Below are 23909 nucleotides of genomic sequence, written 5' to 3' on the forward strand. Positions count from 1 at the left end.
AGGCTTCACTTAGAAGAACAACTGTTTTGAAGTAAAGTTACTGAACTGTTTGTGAGCTGCTTGGACTTGCCTGAGACTAGTACATAGCCTTGCTAACAATCCTGTTCCCTTCAGGCAAATTCATCACTGATACCAAGATTAGCACATGTGTGCCTGCTTTTGTTATTCTGGAAAAAAAAACAACAGTGGACTTATGGGATTGCTTGTGCCATGGTATGATTCTTGTTTTAACTGGCTGACAAAGTCACCTCTTAAACCTAAATGTCCTTAACTCTTCTGAGATTGAGCAATTGGCCCTGACAAGGAGAATGATGATACATAAATTGAGATTTAGAGCTTCTATTACTAGCTTAAAAATAGTTAAGCCATGTGATACAGTAAGCCAGGACTTCATAAACCATTCTGCTGGTTCAAATTTGGAGGGGGGGGGTGGGGCCAGGCAGGGAAGCTGACCCACTTGAACATCAAGCTTCTTGAAGATCCAATATCAGTGGGTTTATCAGTCCAGCTTATGTTGTTGCATCAGTTTTCTTGTAGCTATCTGAAAAGCATGAATTCAGTGCACACATGGTATCGTATGTTCTAGGTAACTCAACAGAAATGCACTTGGAGCTAGCCTGTGCCTCACAGCAGAGTGGATCACCCAGCAACACCATGAGCATACAGATCAGCCATTCATGGTAACAGAGTCCTCAGAGTATTTGCTGCCCTAGTCAAAACAGCGCTGACGAAAACGCCTCCGGCTTTACCCCCCAGTGAAAGGGAGGACGCACACCAGTCTCCTGGCTAGCGCCAGGTCTGTTCAACAGGCAAGCGCGCTGGCATACATGTTTGCTAGAGAGAGGTATGCCAAAAGTGGATCTAAATCACATCAGTGATTTTAAAGTATGTTCATGGATGGATGCGTGCATGATTTTTGTTCATTGTCCAAAGCTTTGTGTTCTTATGCTAGACACTATCTGAGTCCTCTCTCCATATGATATTGCATAGATATTTGTATTTAAAAATATATCTAGATCAATGGAAAAGATCACGACAGCCAACGTTTAACTTGTGAAGATAAGCATCTGCCGGGGAGCTGAGCATGCTTCAGTTCAGTAGTTCAACATCACATTTGAAGTTTATAAAATCAGGGTTTTTTGTCATCTCTCTGTAGACAATTCCCAAGTCTCTGCAAAGCAGATTCTTGGCCTCCACTTCTCTTTAGTTCGCAGTTAGGACTCTGACAGGATTGCCTTTATCAGCAGTTATTGCTCAGCCAAAAACTGAGCAGAGAAGCAGCGCTTTGAGGACAGAGTATATCTGAGAAATTTTTTTAAAGTACGCTTCAGAGAAGGCCGGTCTCCTCTCACAAGCTACTTGAGCTCCCACAGCACCACACCCTGCTTTGAAGGCGAGGATGTCAAACTGGTTGGCTTTCCCTCCGGGAAGGAGGAGGATTCAGGGCGCACTGGCTCCCTCCTCATTGGGTGCTGCTGCTGGTTCCCTGGCTCTCCAGGCTCCCTGCCTGGGCAATAAATAGATTTCTTAGAGGGCGGGTGGCACCTACGGTGCTGCTCAGGGCTTGGCCGTAGCAGGATTGTCTGCTTTCATTACTTGTCCTGTACTAGAAGAGGTTTTTAGGGAATTCTCTCTTACTTGGTGCTTGAATGTGATGGTGAGAGAACTCTTTGGATAGAGCTGCTGATTCCAAGCGTCTCCCTCAAACCTTGGCACTGCAGTTGCAACATCTAACGTCGTCGCTTGGAAAAAGCCAACCAGTGATATCAAGGCACGGCATAGAAGACCATGGGGAAATTCAGAAGTATCCTTCTTTTGTGCCTTGGCTTTCTTCTAGTCCATGTAAGAGGTAAGTGACCTTTGCCTTTGGTTATTTCTAGGGTGTGATTATTAAAAATGAAAAGAAAACCCCAAAACCTAAGCCCCAACCCCTAAAAAGAAAATGTTTGTTTATTTAGAAATGCTTGCTGGTGTTATTCTTGTTTCTACTGTTTCATGAGAAGCATTCAAGAGTGTTTAGCAAGTACTTCGGCAGTTTCTAGAGAGAGATGTATCTTTTGGATGTTCGCTCATAATAGCCATGCTAGTTGGTGTTCGTTTGTTATAATTTCTTATTTTCTCTTTAGTGTTGCTACCCTAAAATTATTCACAAGCTTGGACCTTAGTATAAACTTTTAAAATGGGAGCTGTAAAATGACAGCTTCCAGGAGAACTTAAAGTTTCCAGAGAGATCCTTAGTCAAATACTAACTTCAAGTTTTTAGAGCTTTTCTTGGTAACTGATATTTTAAAACATATTAGTTATATTGTAAAAACAAATTCTGATTCAGTTTAAAGATGCTTATGCTTTGGTATTGGTGCTCATGCTTTAATAATTATAAATTAATAATTTATTAACTTCAGCCAACATACTCTTGAATATATAAAATCCACACACAAGCATACTTTTTTTTTTTTATGCAGGATTAATGAAGAATTGAATACGTTTTGCACATATTTTTTGATGAATGAATACCAGTTGGGAAAACATAGTCCTTTCATATTGGGTTGTTTTTCTATATTCTAACATAATTTTCTTTTAGCAAAACATCGTGAAAAACTTTTTTTGATATCAAACCAAATAGGATCATCCTCATGTGCATCTGCCATGTAGTGTACTTGTAACCTTTTTTGTATATGAACATTAGTTCAAAAACTTGTAGCACAGTGTTTGACTGCGGGAAGAAATCAGTCATTAACCACTAGTTCCAAAATAGCTGGTGCTGCTCATCCTCCCACCACCCCTGATTTAAATGGAGTCCTTAGGAGATCTTGCAGGGATGGGCAGTGAAAAAAAATCTTGCCTTAAATTAGTGCCATAGTTCCATTTTAACAAACAAGGAATTATTTGGAGGTCTTCAGCAAGTAATGTGGCACAGAAACAGCAGAGCAGTAGGACTGTGCTGGCCTGCCCCGTAGTGTGTTGTGAACAGCGATGATTCACACGGTCTCTCATGACTGGCATGCAGACTTTCTTGTTCTGGAGGACTCTCTTATGTTGAATATTTCTGTTCAAACCATCTGAGCATGGACAAGCCAATTTCCATATACTCTATCACTTTAATTACTAGGATAGTCAGCCTAACCGTTCTTGCTTTATGCATGTGCTAATTTAGAGCCAGTTCAGGCCCTGCTTTGGGGAAGAAGTCATTGTTGAAAGCTGCTGTGGGCTTTGGGCACAGTCTTACGACTGTGGAAACTAATCCACTTTGGAAAGCAAAATGAATTATTTTAAGTCTATGGCAACAGCCACTGAATTTTATCATCAAAGTATTTACCATGTTTAAGGGGACTTTTACAGGAATCACTTCTCAGTCCTAATCAGGACATGATATGAGAAGGGCTTGGCCATGCTGGTGAAAAGATGGTCTAAGTCCTTATGGTAGGAATGTCTATGGCATGATTTACCTTTTTGTATGCAGCCTTAATTCTTAATCATCTAAGCTGTAACCATCTGTGATACCTTCTAGAAACTACCGTGCCACCACGGCCAGACCAGATCACATCACTCCTCTTACCATCTAGCATTTCCTTTATGTCCGGCTATCTTCAGTTAGTTGGCTAGACTAGCTTGATGGACACATCTCAGCAGAAGCATGGCATAACTGAGGACCACATTGCACAAGGAAAGTGAGACCTGATATAGACAGCGCAAAGGTTGACAATGTTTAAGACACATTAACTTTACTGTATCCAGTACTGCATGCTGTGCGGGTAAAAGGAACAGCATTTATTGCTAGCCAGTAAACCATGTACCACTGTCCGGCTAAGGCTTGCAAAGATGTTGACTCAAAACTAATTGTATTCTTGGTTAATTAGGTAGGCACTTTATGGGGAGAAAATTACAGACCTGTTTGGATTTGAGACATTACATGACTTAGTTTTAGGAATAATGTAGTTTTCACTGGAGTTAAAAGACAGACTGGGAGAGATGAAAAACACAGTCCTTTTTTTCTTATACTGCTCCATCAAGCTCCAGTCCTCGTTGTCTCTCTGTGTGAGGTCCCTGCGTACATGCCGAAGCACTCACGGCATCAGCAGAGATACATCAGACAATTAATTCTGTTGTTGCTGGGCGCCAGAACTATTTTACTCCCAATACCAGAGCTACTATCATCTGTAGGCATGTCAGCGCTATCATCCAAGGGTGTGATGGCAGCTTGATAAATAGACATACCTGAACTGGTTGAAACCCTAAGAGCAGAGCTGTTGCAACATCAGAGCTTGGGAAGAGCTAACAACTGGTGTGGTTACTCAGCTTCTCAGGTTCAATTTTCAAACATTGCTGCCACATTGCAAGCCTGGTAGCAGTGCCCAAACTGCCTGTTTTCAGTATGTATCTTTCCCTCATTTGCATCAGCGATTGTCAATCCCTTTCCATCCCATTGAGGGTAATAAGTAAACAAATATATGTCATAATTCTTTCCAGATTAAAAATCAATAAAAATATGCCTTTCTGTGGCATTTTGCCTCGTGTTTAGGAGGAGATTCAGATTGTTTTGATCAGAGTCTTCCTTCTTTTCCACAGGGGGGCTGACATCTATGAATGTTATGGGAAAATACTGTCTAAAATCTGTAGTACAATATATCTCATGAAGGCAAATAGGCCATGCCAGTTGAAAGAAAGGGCTTGAATGAGTTATGAAAATATAACAGTCCCACTTCTACTGTATAAGCTTTGCCTGTCATCAATGCATTTTTTACTTCCTGAGGAATTTATTTAAAAAGCTAAATCACAGCAATATATTTTCAAGAAGGGCAATGATGCTCCAGATTGCTCCAAATGAGATGAGAGGTGGCTCCTGAGACTCCACAGAGACTTTGTTGCTGAACAGACATGCTTGCTGACGTCCAGCAACTCTTTCCAGCATTATTCTGTTCTAGAAAGCACATTCTTAATGGCATGAAATAGAGAAGATGCCTGCCTTGCTTCTTTGCTGTCTTGCATCTTAAACACACAAGCAAAGATCATGTATGAAGCACCCTGATCATCCACTTTGACTTGGCAGTATTACTAACGCTCTTAGAAGCAATATAAATAATTATGCTGATAGGCTACTGTGACTTCAAGGGGCACAGGATTAGTTATACAACAGAATTTCTGAAACAAATTCAACTCTGTGTTAGTTACAGAATAGTACTACTGACATCTGTGCTACCCATATTGAAGAGCTGAAGGTATTTTGCGTGTATTTTACCAGTGTAGTTGGGATGAAGGTGGGATGAGGAACATTAAAAGACACTCTGTGAGCAACAGAAATAGCAATGCCTGGCATCTCCCTGACTTCCCGCATTATCTTCAGCTCCCTCTGTTGTCTCTAAACTACCAGCTGGGGAAAGTGTGGATTCGCCAGCTGGTACTTAGGCAGTGAGCGGTCACTCAGAGAGATCAACAGAACTGTTGTTTCTGCCACACTATAGGGTTTCAGTAGGAACACTCATATAGGTCTCTTGTTTGAGCCTACCTCCATGTACAGTTCTCATGTAATGTGACAGTCATTAAGCCTGACACCCTCAGACCAAACGGCTGAAAAGGGCTGACAGCTTCACAAACCACACAGGGACAGAGAGAAGTTTTGGCTAAACAGCCCAGGCCGTGGCCTAAGCTCCGCTTCCTCATGACACAAAGCTGAAAATCTGAGTTTCAGTAAGATGTGCAAACATATGGTGCTGCTTCATCGGAGATCCCAACTCCTTCACTCTGCCTGTAATTTTACAGCACACACCAGCTTCTTCTGCACTCACTCTGAAGGAAAATATAGAAAATGATATGTATGCAGGGCATATCACATCATAAAGAACAGCAGCTACCTTTGATCAGCTGTTGTTTGTCCACAGCAAAGCAAACACCACTGAACTAGAAGATTTTCTTTCATGTTTGATGAGACCATGCTGCACAGACCTAAAGCATTACTGCCACTCTTCCTTTATTAGTGCATCTTATTTGCTGGTAATTATTTAAATGTGTTCTTGTATGAATAAGTGAGAGAGACCTTTTCATTTCCCTTGAATTCAAACTATAAACAGAAGTGGCCCAGAAAAAACCATGAAGCCAATAATCAGGTCCATATGCTGTGGTCTATGGACTGAAACTTAGATCTTAATTACAGATTTTAAAGCATGTTCATTTTCCACCCCAACATCAAGGGGCTGTAATGGCAATCATTGTTTATGGAACAGAAGGGCCATGATGGAAAAAAACCTACAGTAACCTCATCAGGAAATATGGATCATGAGAGTATTACATCAAAGAAATAGTACCCGCTCATTGAGATTTTGTCCAAAGTGTCCACTCTGGGCTGTAAACCTTTATGTTCTCCCACAACTCTTCTTACATGAGTAATTTCCTTTAAACGAACATAATGGCTTCCTGAATAAAGTTGGACCAGTAAATGGGTATGCTCTGAATCACATACCTGGGAGAATACATCCTATTTTCTCATCACAGGGGAAATACGTCTCATGATTGTATAATAATCAGAAATTATCTGTACAAAGAATAACTTACTGTTTCAGCTAAAAAGAACATAAAATGGGTCCCATGAGTGATTTCGGTAACATATTGTTCCTTTTTAGAAAATTTTTGTTCTCATTTGTGAGTCACCCACTTCTTCCGCAGTCTCCGCCAGCTTCATAATGTTTTAAGCTCGTTGTATTCCCCAAACAATTCTTATTTAATTACACTGAAGAAATAATTTTTTTTCTTGTTTTTAAATAATGTAAAATCAACTTATTTTCTCTTTCTATCTAGCTCACATTTCTAAGTTAGTGGCTTCTAATTTATTTCTAACACAGGTAATCTCATCCCAATCATATGACTGTTAGCAATGCACTCAAAACCCATTAATTTAACCATATTAATGACAAAAGGATTTATCTAACACACATGTGCACATACGCATTTAAGATGTATGTCCACACACACGTATCTACACATATAGGCACATTTTCTCATGGTTCTTAGCTTCATTTTTAATACTAGACTATGCATATTAAATGCCTGAGAAGTTAATTTTGTTTGCTGTATAACCTGACTCTCATTTAGCGATATTCATACTGTCTTATTTAAATGTGCGTCATTTTAACGGCCACAAGCTGTGTTCATATGGATCCAGCGCAGGACAGAGCCTACTTATGGAGATTAAAAATTGCGGAGTGATGCCATGGTAGCCTTTTGTCAGAAAACTTCTGACTACAGTCGTAATGACAAATAGGTAACATCTACCTGCAGAATCCAGCCTTGTTCCTTGTAAATCCTCCTCAAAAACTGTCGGATCTCAGACCCTTGTGATCAATACGCTCACAGTTAAAGGGTGATGGATCCATTTAACTTTTAGGTCACAAATTAAACCATAGGCAAAAGACGCTGCTGTCTGCATTTTAGTGACTGGATATTTGGGTCACATTTTCAGAAAACTAATATGGGCAAAAGTTTGTGAACATTAAATGCACATGTGTCTGAGGACATGACTCTGCAGGGGACTGCCTTGGTGGGGTAAGATGACCTCAGCTCCATGATGCTTCAGCAGGATGTGGCTTGTATTCAAGGGAACATAGTAAAAGCTGGCTCAGTATCTCTGCAGCAAAAAGCAACCATAACAGTCTGCACAGTAGAGCAAAAGTGGACTAAGAAGGATTTTGTACCACCAGCCTTCCACACATTGTATTTCAAAGGCTCATAGAAAGTATGAGCATTAGTGAAAGCAAATGTCCTACCTGAAAGAATGATGCCTGTAAAAATAAATGTAGTAACTTTGAAATTTAAGCTACTATACTGTGATGCTTGGCTTTATGGAGAATATTCTCCCCTCTCTGGCTGCTACAGAGAAGTCTACTCTTAGGCCAGGTCTACACTTCAGACTTTTATAGGCACAGCTACATGTGTTGGGTGGAGATGAGGGAATTAGATCCCAAATGAGGCTGGCAGTGCTAGCAAAAGTCCTACTGTTAGGATAGTTCATTGTGTTTGAGCAGCTAGTATAAACATAATTAAAACAGGTCCTTTTGCGATACAAGCTGTGTATCCATCTGGAAGGCTTGTTTTCTTAGCATTTTCTCATTTGCAGATAAGGGCTGTTCTGTGGTGTCAGGCAGGAGCTTATAAGCATTTTCTCAAATTCTCTGTTATGAATCGTTGTGGACCACCCAACAAAAACCACTATTACAAGAATTTTATTTCTATGTAAAAACAGGGATACTCCCAGAAGAAAGGCTAGAAGTGATGCCAAGAAATAGCACACTAGCCCAAAGCAGTAATAACAGAGATAACTCTGGGATAATATCTCTCGCATAGCTAAATCTCTTCATAACTTTATCCAGGTTAAAAAAAACCCAACAAAAACCACACACAAAAAACCCTGAAGGAACAAAGCTGTTTTCTCCCCAGTAAAATTTCCTCTATTCTCATTTTCGTCAGTGTATTTCCAGCTGTTTCTATTAAGGAAGCTGGTCCGAAAAAAAGGCCATTTTTATATGTGGAAAATGAATTTCTTTCAGTCTGTTTGTTCTCTGAAGAAGCTTGACTAATTTATTTCCATTGTCATTTATCTTCAGAGTTCCCTGAAGTGACTGCAGTTCCTATTGAGCTAAATATTCTCTGAGTCTCTAATGTGTTTTTGTTTTTAGACCCACCATTTTGCAGATGAAATCTGGGCTGTTCAGCTATTTAACCATCTGTTATCCTCCCAAATTAGATCCTTCAAATGTCTAGGTGCAGTCTCAGAAATGGTAATAAGCATTTAAAATTCTGCTCCACAAAATCTTACTCCTTGCGGTCATTTGATGTTATTACCAGAGGAAGTTGGGATGGAAGTCCAAGCAATCTTTTAGTTTATTGGAATATCATTTACCATGCTGCACAGATGTCCACATACAATCTGCCCATCTGTCAAGGGTTATATTTACACAGCCAAAGAGATTTCAACGTAGATTCCTGTCTTACTCTCAGTCCGTCATTCTGTGTTTGTTTCTGTTTATTTTGTTACTTAGTTTATCATGAGAAATAATAATAAAAAAATCAATCTGAATAATTTCTGCAGGGGATTTTCAGGCTTCTTTTTCCTCTTCTTAAAATTTCTGTAGTTGTCTTCTGTTTTTCCCTTGCTGTCTCAAAAGAACACCTCTTGTCTTTTCCCACTTTTTCAATATCAGAGCAGACAAACAACAGGAGAGGAAAACGTTGGTATTGTCCAAGAGAAGGGCAGATGTTAGTTAACTGTTTCAGTATGCTGTTTTGCTTTGGTTCTCATGCAACTGGAAGCATCTGCATCATCTTGTTTGAATTCCATAATCTCTTTTGATTAGATTCCTCCTTCTGTTCTTTTATTTTTCCTAACTTCAAAGAAATATTGTACCTGGAATTTTTCCAGAGTCTTCCTTCACAAGACGATTCTATCACATTCTTTTTATAGCATTGGGACCTTGGTAGCTGCTTTCCATATCGTTACTTCCTGCATGTCAGGACCTGTAAAAAGGAGCTGGCTTGGCCAACAGCTCTTCAGTGTTACAAAATTATTTCTGATGACTCACTCTGATGAGAAATGGTTTGAATCCTGTCGGCAGTATCCTGCAGCAGCTGGGCTCAGGTCAGACAGCCTCCTTCAGCACCCAGGATGCTGATCAGCAATGAAGATTTACCCAGAGGACAAAATCAAAGGACAGTCAAACTTAAGTTGCTCATATTGTTGGCACTGAAGAAATGCTTCAGAAAAACATAATTTGACCATACAATTTGAGGCAATGCCAGGATGTCAGCCTGTGGGTAGGGGTCTGCATCAGGATGAAATGGTCCCATGGCTGGGCAGCAGCACGGCTCTGACAGCCCACAGGCAGTGGCTCAGAGCCAGCAAGGGCTGGTGATGTCCTCAGAGCTCTGGCAGGGAATATCTTCTGAGGAAGCCACTTGTCAATTTAATGTATTTTAATGGATTCATATTAAAAAAGTAACCTGCCAAGGCCTTGGAATATTATCCATGTAAGGACCCAGTTGAAAGGTTACCGGACTTAGCTAGGTTGGCTGAGTGGCCAGGGCAGGGGAAGGAGAGGTGGTCAGATGAGGTGACACTCCAAGATCAATTCAATAACATGAACAGGAAAGCTTTAAGCTGTTACCTGCTTTTCCTTTCCAAACACAGGTTTGTCATAATGTTTTATAGGGACAGTTTTGCTTTAGAAGCTATTCACTATTTTGCATGCCAGCCTTGTTTTGTCTTTTCCGTCAGACACCAGCTGTAATTAAGTTCACAGACTTACGTGAAAACCCTCATGGGAATCAAAACATTTCTACTTTATGCTCCTGTGCTGATTTTTATCTGAGGATCATACAGTGTTTTACCACTGATAATTAATCCTTCCAAGAGCTCTTTGACACAGGCGAGAGCTATTTATTATTCAGGAACAATAATTACTGTGAAGAATGCCATGCAGATGGACAGCACCTGTCAAGAAGAGAGGGCTGAGCTGAACTCAGAGCGTTGGCATGCTGGAGAACCTCTGATGGCCTTTCTCTGTTCCTCAGTTTCCCTGCTTGAACAACGACACCTTTCTTGCTGTGAAGTGTTCAAGACTTACCAAGAAAAACACTTCCTCGAAGAGTTAGGTATTAAGCCTTTTAGACAGAATAATAAATAGATGCAGATCAAGAGGCTTACTCGATAGAGCACAGTAAAACATTTCTGCTTAGGGAAGCCATGACACGTTGTGACTTTTTGTGGGTTTGTGCAGGCTGATCGTGTATTTGGTGGGCAAACACAAGGACGGTGAAGTTTCGGTCTGGATGAAAACCAATGGGTACATACTCTGCAAAGAGGTGTTTCATGAAGGCTGTGTATTAAAAGGAAAGTGGCAGACTGTAAAGAGTGGAAAGTAAAACTCACATGAATAACTGTGTTTGTTCAGTTCAAAGTTGTATGCTTCAGTTTATACATTTTCAACATTTTCCAGTTTTATTTACTGGCTCACTTCAAAGGTCAGGATGCTAATTGCCCTGCTGTGACATTTAATGACATCATTGTCACCTAACACTGAACAGGAAGGGTTATTTTCTCCCCTTTCAGATTTTTTACGGTACAGTGGAAACTAAATTAGGTAAACACATCTTTATATCTTCTACTGCTGGCACATGTTACAGGAAGAATTTAAAAAAAAGTTGATTCATGTTACAAGTGATCACAAGGCAGGCTTGCCAGTAAAGCTGCTCTCTGAAGCTGAGCTAGTAAAACAACAATGAAAATATTAAAAGTTCTCACCTAATGATTCTGGGTTGCAAGCACTGTGCTGAATGCTACTTTCAGCCGTCTCTTGTCAATAGCTCTTGTGCCCTGTAACAGGCAACCTGTGTTCTTCAAAGGCATGTTTGCACAGCGCCTGAATACGGGTAACATGAGAGAGCAGCTACCTGAACGAATAGCTTCTTTGAATTAAATGAGCCCATCTCGCATGGTCATTCAGGACTGCACGGTGCAGGGACAACAGCTGCCAGCTTGCTCTGCGCCTGCTCCTGTTCGGATGGACTTTTTTTTTGCCTCTTACTGGTGTTCTGGCTTTGCCCAGAGCCCTCAGACCTGGAGGTCATAGAAACCTGCCCACTGACTTAGTCTCTTTACTTCTGTCACCTTCCTTCTAGGTCAACGTGATTTTGATTTAGCTGATGCTCTTGATCACCCAGGTAGGTAAATCTCCTACCCTTATTTTACCATGGCATTTAGACCCAGTAATAAATCTTAAGTCCTTTTCCTTAAGGACTGGAATATGAAGTGGCTAATACTTAAGTTAAAGATATACAGAATTGAGAAATGCTAGATTTTGATGTTTCTGTCATAAAATTAAAATTTTATTCAAAACAAAAAAAATAATGGCTTTGAAAACATATCCCTTCATTTTTAGCTTCTGTCATGATATGTAAAGATTTATTGAATGCAGCTCTCTAGATTGGCAGATACCTTCTTTTGATAAGTTGAAAAAGTTTAAGCTGTTATTGTTTATTGGTATGTCATTGTGTCCCACAGAGGACATAATTACCCGGAAGCCTACAGTGATCAGAAGACCGACAAGGCCTGTGCTGAGTGAGTAATGAAGACAATGGGTCATAACTGATTTTAGATATATAGAAACTGTCTCCCATAAGATTCTTGATCATATTTGCTAATGTACGGTAGCTGAGATAATTTGTGTGAATACTAGCTGTCTTCTGTATGTAAAGTAAGTGTTTTTTCAACAGTCAGCAATTCCATGTCTTTACTGCTTTCAGTAAGGCTTTTGAGCATGACTGGCCACTGATGACATTTTATTTCCTGAAGATCTTCTTCACGCTTTTCCAGCCTGTATTGAACTCCCTGGGGAGTATAACCATGGGTAACTGTTGCTAAAAATGGGTAACTGTTCTACTATTTTTCCGTTATCTTTTCTTTTAGCATAAATATTCATGATGCTTGATAACGGGCTTGGAAAAGAATCAGAAGGAATTTGGGTATTCTTTCTTCTCTCCATGTATTTACTTAATGTTATCTAGTATTGATTCCTACAAAGACCCCTGTCAGAAAGGAAAAAACGCTCTGAACAGCAGAGAGAACCAAAAGGTTTTAGCTGTAGTCCTCAGGATGACAAATGACGATTTCCAATGAACACTTGCTATTGTTTAAAAATCCCAAACTGCAAACAACAACAAAACCACACATGCATTTATGATAGAACATTTTATGATAACATAGAGATTTTTCAACTAAACTACACTGAAAGAAATTTCTGGCTATCAATCGAAATGCTTGAATCAGGAAATGCTGGATAACATCAGCCCACACAACTTTCAATCTTTTTCTCGACAAACATTGCAGTAAGTCTTTAGGTACACGAAAGCAGTTACATTTTCCACACGATTCTCTGGCTTGCTCTTTGAACAAACAAGGCAGCATTTGCAAATGTGGTAGCTACTAAATCCTGCAATGGTTGCATACTTCCTTCCCACTTCATTTTGCAAGGAAAATCTGTGTTTGGCTTAGATTAGAAGTGTCTGTTGTAAAGTGCTGCTAAGCCACTGCCCTCTACTTAGCTAACTGTCCTGACTTCCTTTGAAATGTCTGGAGAGAAATCAGCATGTCTAGGGATGTTCAAATCAACCTAAATGTGGATTTGTTCTCATCCTAATACAGACATTTTAAGTAGGTTACTTGAATCGTGCCCTAAAAGACTCTGTTTAAAGGTAACCTAGGGATGCCAATATCTACAGTGAAGCTGCCTCAGTCAGGTGAAAGGAATTTGATTTTTAGGGACTCCTAAATCTGTTAGAGATATGACTGTCAGATTATTATCTGCCCTACCTGAATCGACTTTACTAATTCTTAGGAATTAAGAACTTCATGTTTTCCAGATCATTTTGGAATCTCTTTCAGCACTGAAGAGGATTGCAGGGAGTTTAAAAGCAATTAAAACTAATAAAAAAAAAAAACAGTGTTAAAAATCAATCACTGGATTTGGAAACGTGCAGAAAGATGATACAGAAGTATGTCCTAGCATCTGCCTGATCCTTCACCTTAACCTCAGGGTTTCCTCTGTTTCATTCAGCCAGTATCATTGAGAAATGAGGCTGGCTGAGATGATGATTTTGGTTGAGCTGGGGCCAATTACTGTACAGGCCATGTCCTCTGGGCATCACTTCCCAGATAGAAACCTCTGCCTGAGTTGAAGCTCTCCTGTAGGCACCTCCCATCTAGTGTAACAACGTTCAACATAAAACTTAATGGAAGGAGAAGGTGATGTTTATTGACAAAATCTCTAAATAAGTTGATTTTACCCACTCACATTCATCCTGCCATTGATTTCATTCAGCCGTACACTCAAACCCACATCCTCATCAGCACCTAGATGTGTGTGTTCAGGTGATCTGGTGAGCATCATGTGCAACATGGGACAAGGTATGCCAGCTACTGAGTCTTTAGCCTGTCTCTGTGGTCCTTGTTGATCAGAAATGAGAAGCTAGTTTATGTACAGCTCTTTTATACCCTTCAGGAATCATCAGCTACTATGGAGAGGTCCTTTGCCTCATAATCTTGCTTACTTCAGTGCCTCTGAACCCTAGGCCAGGTTGCTGCCCACTGTCTGGTTTTGCTTGTTTAGGGTACACAGCCTATATCTACAGTCTATTTTCTGGGTGGGCGAACAGGAAAAGTAATGGAATAGGTGATATGCTGCAACCTTTGGCTTTAGAGTGCCCTTCTGCTTTTCCTCTGCTGACAAGTCTCCTGTGCTGCCGTCTTATCAGCGCACAGGCCTGCTGGTTTTGACAGAAACAACACATTCCTCAACTTTACTGCTGGGAATGGTGACCTTTACTGTCTGTTCTTTTAACCCTTTGCTCTGCTGTTTCTTTTGGTCCCTACAGACATACACATTTCTATTTGTATTTTATTCATATCAACCTTAGCATTTCTGCAACAAATCTCTGCATGAACCCTCCAGAATCGAACCCTGCATTTTACCTGAATTCTTCATCTCGATAATAAATTGAATCCAGTTTGCAATTTATTGCTTCTTACATAGTATTTTAGTATGTTAGTATTTGACACATAAGGGTATTTTTGAAATGCAGCTCTCTGCTGGCCAGACACAGACAGGGTCAACACCTGGCTTGAGAAGAACAAACCGAGTCATGAATTTGGTTATTTTCCTGCCAGATTTCCTGGTGACATGAAATCATTTCTGAGTTGTTACACAAGTGAGACTAGATACTGTGCAAAAGCCGCTTCCCACTACCTCTGGATATAAAGAACAGACCAAGGCAGACTTCTGCATGGCAATGCGTTTGGACTGATTTTCCTGGGTTTCAGGAATTCTGACACAATTATTATGAAAAAAAATATATTTAATCGACTATCTAATTTTCTGTGGCAATAAGCATCAATATAAAAATTGAGGTAGATTGTGCTCTCCCTTCTGATTCATTCCAGCACTCCACATTTATAAGGAGCAAGAAAGGATCCTTGGAGTTATGACATCCGTCTACCATATTTCTGCCTATTACTCAGTGACCTTTCAGAGCTCACCGTCATTCCATACACACCCTAAAATATCACCCACGTACTTATATACACACCTGCATGTTGCAAATTGAGTTCCTCCTGCTTATGCATCTGCAGCTTAATCATTATTGGAAGAAAAATTCCATGCCAGGTACAGCGGCACATGTGTACAGTGCTGGGGGAATGGTAATAGCCTGTTGATAACATGCATGTGCAGACATTTAAGTGTATTTTAAAACCTTTATAGCTCAGCCAAAGAAAAACACACTGTCACCCAACCTTAGATAGGCACGTTATGATCGCTTGAAGCAAACATTTTTATGTCACCATGACCCTTACATGAATTAGTTGATTCAATTCTCTCTCCCTAAATAGGTTTTTCAGTTCCCAGTATTTGTTCTTGAAATGGGTATTCAGTTTTTGCAGTTCAACAAATTACACTTGAGCAACACATTCATATACCAGTTTTAACCACAGACATAAATGCTAATAAATAAGCATATTTTAAAAATAGACACATTTTAATATCTTAGCAATTTACGTACTTGCAAATACATTAAAGAGGTATTGATCTTGATTCCATTAGGAGATTTATTCTGAGCTTATTTAAAGCAGGAATAAATCTTTCGTGTTTTGAGTAGAAAATACTGTATCATTTGTCAATTATTGCATGGGCAAATATTAAATTCTGTAAGAGTTTTCAAGAAAAGTGTAATACCTTATTTGACCTTGCGGGACTGACCTGAAAAAGTTGCTTGTCAAACATTCAGTTGTACGTTTTCTATTAAAACCAACATCTCGTTTCCCTCAAGAATTGTGTGTAACTCACTTCTCTGTATCTTCCTCCTTCTCATTTTTAGACAATGATCTGCATTTAGAAGATGCTCTTGGTGGGGGTGAGTACTCTCTTCTTTTCTCAAATATAATGGTTGGGTTGTTTCGTAGTCTTTTTCCGAAGTCTGCCTAATTTCTGAGAAGAGATTTCAAGACTGTAGGAGGAACTGTAGTCATGGGAGTCATTACAACTCATGTACATGCAGCCCTTTTGCCAGAGGCCATCATGCAGAGTGGGGACAGCAGGATGGGCTATGTCTGGCTGCCAGCTATGGGAGCTTGCAGGCTGGCCTACCTGCATGAACTGAGTCGGCTTTGGTTTACATTACCATGCCAGGCTACCACAGTCATGGCTGGGGACAGGATGCACTGCCCATTCAGCCGTGATGGTTCACGGTGGTGGCCTCTGGCAGAAGGTTGAAGACAACCAGTGATGGCAGTAGTTTCTTCAGCTACCAAAAATGAGTCTGCCTAAGATCAGAGGTTAATCAGAGGTTAACAGTGGATAGAGAGAGGTGTGAGCTTGTTGTAGCTCTGCTGATCCCAAATCAGAAATGCAGGAAGGAATGTTTCAGAGATGAGCACTGATGGACAAGATACAGCTTAAGCTTGAAGCAGGCAAGTTGTTGTAACCTGCTATAACTTCCAGGTATTTCTATAACATCCAGAACTGGCCCAGGAAGTATTCACCATACTGTGCTGAGCTGTGTAGACATATGAAATCCTTGACTTTGGGAATTTTTGCACCACATTTTGTTTAGTGTGTTTAGAGGTATACCAAGGATGTGAAGTACTCTAGAAAGGTTCTTGTACATTGAAATTATCTAAAATGCAAGTAGTATTGAATCAAAGCCTAAAATTCCACTTGAATCAAGGCTACACAAAAGAAAAATTACTTCTCAGCCCATTGCACAGAACCTCTGAATTATGATTCCAGTTGCAGTGGTCTGGTTTACTCATGTTTCAGTCTTAGAGAATCATAACTTTTATTTATTCTTTCCCAGTTCCAGGGCTTTCCGCATTTCCAGGCTCCCCTGTGGCATTTCATGCCTGTGTTTGCATGACATGTTAGCCCACACTTTATAAAGCTGAATCTAATTTTGTTTATAATTCCCATGTTTATACTGTCACTTTTAGACTGGATATTAGGAAAAAATTCTTTGCTGAGAGAGTGGTGAGACACTGGAATAAGCTGCCCAGGGAAGTGGTGGAGTCACCCTCACTGGAGGTGTTCAAGGAACGTGTGGATGAGGCATTGTGGGACATGTTTTAATGGGCATGGTGGTGTTGGTTGATGGTTGGACTTGATCTTACAAGTCTTTTCCAACCTCAGTGATTCTGTGATTCTTCCTGCCCATACTAATTGTTCCATATCTGAAAGTTTTTAATGGGTACTTTTATGAGAGGATGGGTTTAGTATGTTGATTAAATTACTGATGAATAGATTAAGTATCTTCACTAAAACCCACCTTTTCAATCAGTCGATGGTGAATGATGTTTCCCTCAGTTTTTATTTCTTTGCTCCATTTTCAGTTCAGGTTCTTAATTGACATTCATACATGGTATAATGGGATTAATGATATGTACCTCACTATCAATAGTTCTGAAGACATGATTTTTTCACTAGCTACGCCATCAAATGTATCTTCTTATGCTTAGAGAGACTGAATAAGTGCAGCATCATAATAGAAACGAATAATGGGATTGGCAGTTTTCTGTTTTTGTGCCATGGTGAGTCTTAGTTCATTACACACAGTTCTGGAACCGAACAAGTCTCTTCTATTGAATAGAATTAATTGGGCAAAGTCTGATTTAATAAAGCTTTAAGACCCTACCTAAAATCCATTGACAGCAGTAGGCTAAACTCACCCGAAGTTAAGCATATATCTAAACAATTTGCTGAATCAGAACCTAAACATTACTCACAAACAGAAGCATCATATTTAGCAGCTAAGCAAGATGAAAGCATGATAAAAGGGCATCTGGCATGTACTGAAGGTGAAAGAAAGATTTAAGGAGAAGGAGGGAAATTGCTATTTATTTCTGTGACCTAACTTTGATTTATTCAGAGCTAAATTCACTGTCTGGCTATGAGAACAGTCAAATACGAGACTGAACTGGTTGGAGAAAGGACAGCAAGAGGGGATCTAATCTATATATGCAGAGTGACGGCCCTGGGTGTTAACTTTGGCGGGTTTTGACCTGAGTCAGCTCTTGCTACTCCAGGACCATGTGTGCACTTTGGAAACTGCTATTAGTTATCAGATCTCCTGCTCTATGCAATGCATCTCTTCCTAATACTTTGGCAAAAATTAAGGCCAAATACCAGCACAAAGTCCTACACAACAAAGCTGAAGTCTGAGTTCATTTTGCACTGTTCAAGAGTAGAAAATTCATCATGCATTAGATTAATTCAGCACCTGTTACATGAAACTAATCTCCATATCTTAGTAATACCTGCTGATGGCACAGAGGTAACCTGTTGCCTCCTGCCCAGCCCAGAACACCAACTTCTCTGTTGGCTCTGCATAACTGCACCACTGACACAGACAGTAACACACTGTGCTTCCCAGCTGTCAGCATTAAATGATGTTAGCACTTGCCAGAAATACATGAAATATTTTCCTTCAACATTTTTGTGAATTCTCCTCTCATTTTAATTTTGAAAATATTCCCTTTTCACTTTCTAATTAGTTTTAGTACCTAGCTATTTGTTGATATAGTGCTTGAGACTTTTTAACTAGTGACAAGGTCCTTTTCTTAATTCACCGGAGGACAAATTAGAAATAGGTATAAAATCTCAGGTTATCATGCTCTTCACTTACAGCTCTCACTTTTGTCTGTCCAACCATCTAAAAATATTAATTATCAATAGGTGACATCCCAAGAAAACCTTTATACCCACCTCTTCCGCCACGACCGGGAAGCCATAGTAATTCTGGTAAGAGCATTTTCTCCTCTGAAAATCTAGCACTATGAGCTGTTCAGAGCAGATATTTTGAATAGTTTTCTCTCTTATTTCTTTATTAATAGTTTTTATCATCCCTTCCCTCCAGCTCCCTTTTGTAATCCCTGTTCCTGACCCAGTGTTCGGAAAGATTTTCTGAGTTTTAGTGTTGGTACCATAAAGCTTTTCTGTCTGCCCAAAATGTGGGATGTTGACTCCTAAATGGCATGAGGCTAACACACATCTTGTTTGCCTTTTCATTTTGGGTATGTATACACTGAACTGTGCTAAGGTTCCACTTTGACATCTAGCCACAGGGCACGGATAAGCCTGTGTTCAAATCCATACTGAGATGTGCATCTGACATGGCCCTAGGGCATACCACAGGTGGGACTGGGGAGATGGATGTAAGCCTGAATTGCTTTTGAATGTGGTCCCAGACACCCACTTAAATAAAGTGGAAGTGGCACATCTATCCCAGCTACCACCATGTATCCCATACTTACTTTTGGTGTGATTGTAGTGGTGAGCCGTGGCAGGTCCTTCTGGAGTCCTTCTGGAGTCTTTCCTGGAAAGGACCCACTGACTTCCTGCTCCAGGAACTGCTGGGATTTGAGATGTCTGTATTGTATAAGGATTTGTTCTACTGAGAGCTCAAGCCCACACATCCTACAAGTGCCAATACAGATGCAGAACGGGTATACACCAACAGTTTTAGTACTCCACCTTCCAGGTGAATTTGAATAGGTGACCATCAGTGCAAGACACCTGACCCATCCGCCATGTTGAAGCTGGGATTTCAAAGGTCCCTCACTCCTTCCTAGTACATTACAAAAAAACTGGACAAGGGTGCTGAAGGGGTTACCATTGATCAGATAACTATGCAACAGAAATCCTAATCTTTACCTTGCAGGAGGTTTTGATGACTCAGATCTCCTTGATGGGAAGCCTTTACCACCGCACATAACAGGTAGTATTTGCCAATTCTCCTTGCAGCTTCTCCCTACTTGTAACTCAGAGTTGGCTGGTTTTGCTTTAGGGGTAATCTGTCTGTCACTGAAGGTATAGGACAAGACTCTGCTATTTTTATTTCGATCAGTTATCCTTCTTCACAAACCATGGCTTTGAGCCTGAAGCTCAAACTTGAAACATATTCCTAAACATTTTGTAGTGTTCTGGCATATGCCAGAACCTTGCAAGATTAATTCCTTTGAATTCAGCTAGGACAGTCCCAAATCAAGGGGCTTCTGTCGAGAACTGAAAGTAGATGCACCGGGCCTATGACCTTGACTAAAATTATTCATAAATCATCTGATTGCCTGGCAGTAGGGAATAGCCAGTGTATACTGACCTCCCGCTCCCTGTGAAATCAGCTTGATATAGACTGCTAAGTTGTGGTTTAGTCCCAGCCGGCAACTAAGCACCACACAGCTGCTCGCTCACTCCCCCCCAGGTGGGATGGGGGAGAGAAGCAGAAGAGTAAAAGTGAGAAAACTCATGGGTTGAGAGAAAGACAGTTTAATAGGTAAAGCAAAAGTCGCGCAAGGAAGCAAAGCAAAACAAGGAATTCATTCACTACTTCCCATGGGCAGGCAGGTGTTCAGCCATCTCCAGGAAAGCAGGGCTCCATCACGCATAACGGTTGCTTGGGAAGACAAACGCCGTTACTCCGAATGTCCCCCCTTCCTTCTTCTTCCCCCAGCTTTATATGCTGAGCATGACGTCATATGGTATGGAATATCGCTTTGGTCAGTTGGGGTCAGCTGTCCCGGCTGTGTTCCCTCCCAACTTCTTGTGCACCCCCAGCCTACTCGCTGGTGGGGTGGTGTGAGAAGCAGAAAAGGCCTTGACACTGTGTAAGCACTGCTCAGCAGTAACTAAAACATCCCTGCTTTATCAATACTATTTCCAGCACAAATCCAAAACACAGCCCTATACTAGCTGCTATGAAGAAAATTAACTCTATCCCATCCAAAACCAGCACATAAGTATTATCCTTTTTTTAGAAGATAATAAAACGAAGTGTCAGGAGGATGGATGGTTATTCCTCCGACCAGCGCAGCTGTCAGTCAGGACTGGAAGGGGAGCTCCTCTTTCACAGCCCTGTCGAGCCACCCCCTTTCACCTTCTGTACAAAATCACACTTTGCTGAGTAAACTTTGTTCTCACAACAAGATGAAAAACATTTCGTGATGAAACTTCATCCTCTATTCCAGGAGAAGAGGAGCATCATTTCAACCATGGAGGAAACACGGGTATAGTAAATAATTTATTCTATAATTTGTTTCTGATCATCATAAAATAGTAAGAAAATGTTACTTACAAAAGTAGTACATATACTAAATTAGGCTTTAAGACACTGTTTTCACAACAGCTGTAACATAACATAATTTCTAGTCTTCTGCTTAATGCTATTTAATGAATTTCCAATGTTTCACCAAGCAATTCTCATTGCACACCTCAAAGCACATCTTAGTGGATAATACGCTTAAGCAAACCATTTCAGTGCCTCTGAAAAAAATCTCTCTCTTTTTCCACAGATTCAGGATTAATAGCTGGAGTTACATCTCCTATAATTTCTGCTTTTGTAATATTAGTCGTTGGATCGATAGCGGCCTACTCCGCTTATAAGAACAAGAGACTTTGTTTCAAACCACATGGTAAGACCGAATTGGTTTCCAGCTTTCCGAGTTGATTTAGCGCTGGAACAGACAGGAATTTTACAAACAATTTCAGTGGGGCCAGAAATAGGTCAGGGATGAGGGCATTTGAAAATCTTGTCCTAAACAACCTCACTGGTCTGTAAGAGATACTGGTAACTAACGTTCTTCATCAAGGACAAGTATAGGAAGCCATAATGTGCACAGAAGATGGATGTACGTCATTTTATGAAGGAAATTACATGATGTGAGGTCTCTGCCACCACAGAGGTGACTGGCTGTCACAGCCCCGTGTGCGGAAACCAGTCTGCACGGCCCAGATCAGCCTCGCCTGGGGCATTCTCATGTATACTCTGGCCAGGGACCCCATTTCAGATCCAGCCTGGGTAGGCCTCCTGCCCCAGCCTGTGCCACATGCCCGGCATGCCTACCCCGGCCATGAGCCCGGATGGCTGGCTGGATTTCCTGGCTTGGCCTTGGGTGGGCTGGCTGCCTTGTCTTCATCTGACAATGGCAGGCCCATCCACGGGGCCTGTTTGCCATCACCGCCCCTCTGTGCATGTCCGCCACCACGGAGGCGGCGGCCTGGGCTCCCCTGCAGCTGCCCTCGGCTCCCAGCTCTTCAGGAACAGCCCAGCCCTGGCCCTTAGCTGCCACAGAGGTCAATTTAAACCTCTAATTCGTGTTATTTGTTCAATAATGGGACTAACCGCTAAGACATGAGTGAAATGCAGGGTGTGTGTGGAGAAGCTTCACAGGCATTTCTGAGAGATGTGGGATCTCCCTGCGCTTCAGAAATCCTTGGCCTGGGGCTGCCATAGCAGGTTCTGGGGCTGCCATAGCAGGTTCTGGGGCAAGGCTTGGGCAGGGTTACCCAGGGGAGATCCAGCCAGAGCACGGCCCGGGATGTCCCGGGGGAGGCCGGTCAGGGCCGTGAAGGCTGTCTGTGCCCGCAGTGTCTGACAGTCACTTATTTTCCTCTGTTTCTATGGCTGGGCTGTAACTAAAGCGTCAGGTCAGTGATCCTGCGGCCCTCTGGAAACGGGGAGTGAGACCAATGGGGAAGGCTGTCGATACGTCTCTGGGGATACGAGGTTCCCACCTGCTGCCTCAAGAGGACTGGAGCACAAAAAGCCCAGAAGTGCTGGCAAAGGGCATCCGTGGTGGAAATGCTGAATGTTCAATCTTCATTTTTCAGGTGGGGCCACAGTGTAAACTGCTGAAAGAAGAGTTGCCCTCTGATCACAGGCTCCTTTGGTTGGTGACATTCAGCCCACAGATCTGACAATTTCTTTCTATTATTTTATCATTCTGACAAAAGAAAATCTTCCTCTAAGGAATGTTTTGTTGAGCCATTGCAATCCTACTCTCTTTTACCTGACGTCACTCTCGCACCTTGAGCTTTACATCACCAAAGATGTGCTTAAAACATCTGGGGATGGTATTGAACTATCCAACCTGCATTCTTAAAGGTTGGATACACATTTTGATTCAGAAGTTATTTTAAACAACAAAGAAATAAAGTTTAATATAAGCTAAAAATGGAAAGGTTTTGGTTTGTGAGCATTTGAGTCAGCGAACAATTTTTTTTTTCTGTTTTCAAAATTAGCCAAAATACTTAACCTTCTAATAGAATAGGAATAAGGAAATTGCTGTTTCCGTTAATACATGTTTGATTTCTTTAGTATATTTCTCTATTGTCTATAATGTTTAAGGAAAACTTGAAGCTGTATAAAGCATTAAAAATCTTAATGCCTTTACTTTGTATTTATGTCTGAATTCTAGCAAAGTGAAAGGAGCTATAGATTGAAAATCCATTCTTAATTTTAAAATACAGCATGAAAAGAATATGTACATTGATGAACTACTGTTTAAAAAAATAAAAATGACAGGAACGCATGCAGAATTTATTTATTTATTTATTTATTAATTTATTACCGAAATGGTTTAGCTCTTCTCAGGAACTGGAATTTGACATAAATTTTGTTTCTCTTCTTGAAAACTTAGGTCCTGCTCTAGGAGCCTTTAAAGGCATTAATCTGGCAGGCTGTTTTTCTTAAGAACCATATTATTCATAATTTCTGTAAAGGGAAAATAGGTACAAAGTTTTCAGAACCATTTAGAACGAGTCTGTGACACTTTGTTCTATAAAATCTATATCACACCAACTTTTAAACTTCATACACATGTGGAGGTACGGTTGATACAGTTTTTCTAGCAAGGCTGTTTCATCTTTTTCCCTTGTTCCTAATAAACCACGCTGTGCTAACAAATGCCCTTATGTAGACAAATCTATCAACAAAAACTGAACACTCTTCCAGTGTCTCTGCCTTCATTTAGCTAACTGAATCAAAATACTAGCAAATGAATGAAATGCAGATGAAAGCTGGCAAAACTAGTGGTTTACTGACATAATTCT

General features: G+C 40.8%; 1 protein-coding gene across 1 annotated transcript; it reads left to right on the forward strand.

Moving 5' to 3' along the window:
• Positions 1-1788: 1788 nt before the first annotated feature.
• On the forward strand, positions 1789-23283 carry XG (Xg glycoprotein (Xg blood group)). The gene is made up of 9 exons (XM_059815929.1): positions 1789-1849; positions 11662-11703; positions 12044-12100; positions 15910-15945; positions 18759-18824; positions 19744-19800; positions 21047-21085; positions 21371-21490; positions 23276-23283. Exons 1-9 carry the CDS (start codon positions 1789-1791, stop codon positions 23281-23283), a joined length of 486 nt encoding a protein of 161 aa, XP_059671912.1.
• The last annotated feature ends 626 nt before the right edge of the window (positions 23284-23909 follow it).

Source organism: Gavia stellata, chromosome 1, assembly GCF_030936135.1.
Source record: "Gavia stellata isolate bGavSte3 chromosome 1, bGavSte3.hap2, whole genome shotgun sequence".
In the NCBI taxonomy this organism is placed as follows: Eukaryota; Metazoa; Chordata; class Aves; order Gaviiformes; family Gaviidae; genus Gavia; species Gavia stellata.

Coding starts and splice junctions, on each gene's coding strand:
- XG (XM_059815929.1), top strand. CDS start 1,789: ATGGGGAAATTCAGAAGTATCCTTCTTTTGTGCCTTGGCTTTCTTCTA. Junction 1,850..11,661: donor TCTTCTAGTCCATGTAAGAG/GTAAGTGACCTT, acceptor CCTTCCTTCTAG/GTCAACGTGATTTTGATTTA. Junction 18,825..19,743: donor GGGAAGCCATAGTAATTCTG/GTAAGAGCATTT, acceptor TTTACCTTGCAG/GAGGTTTTGATGACTCAGAT.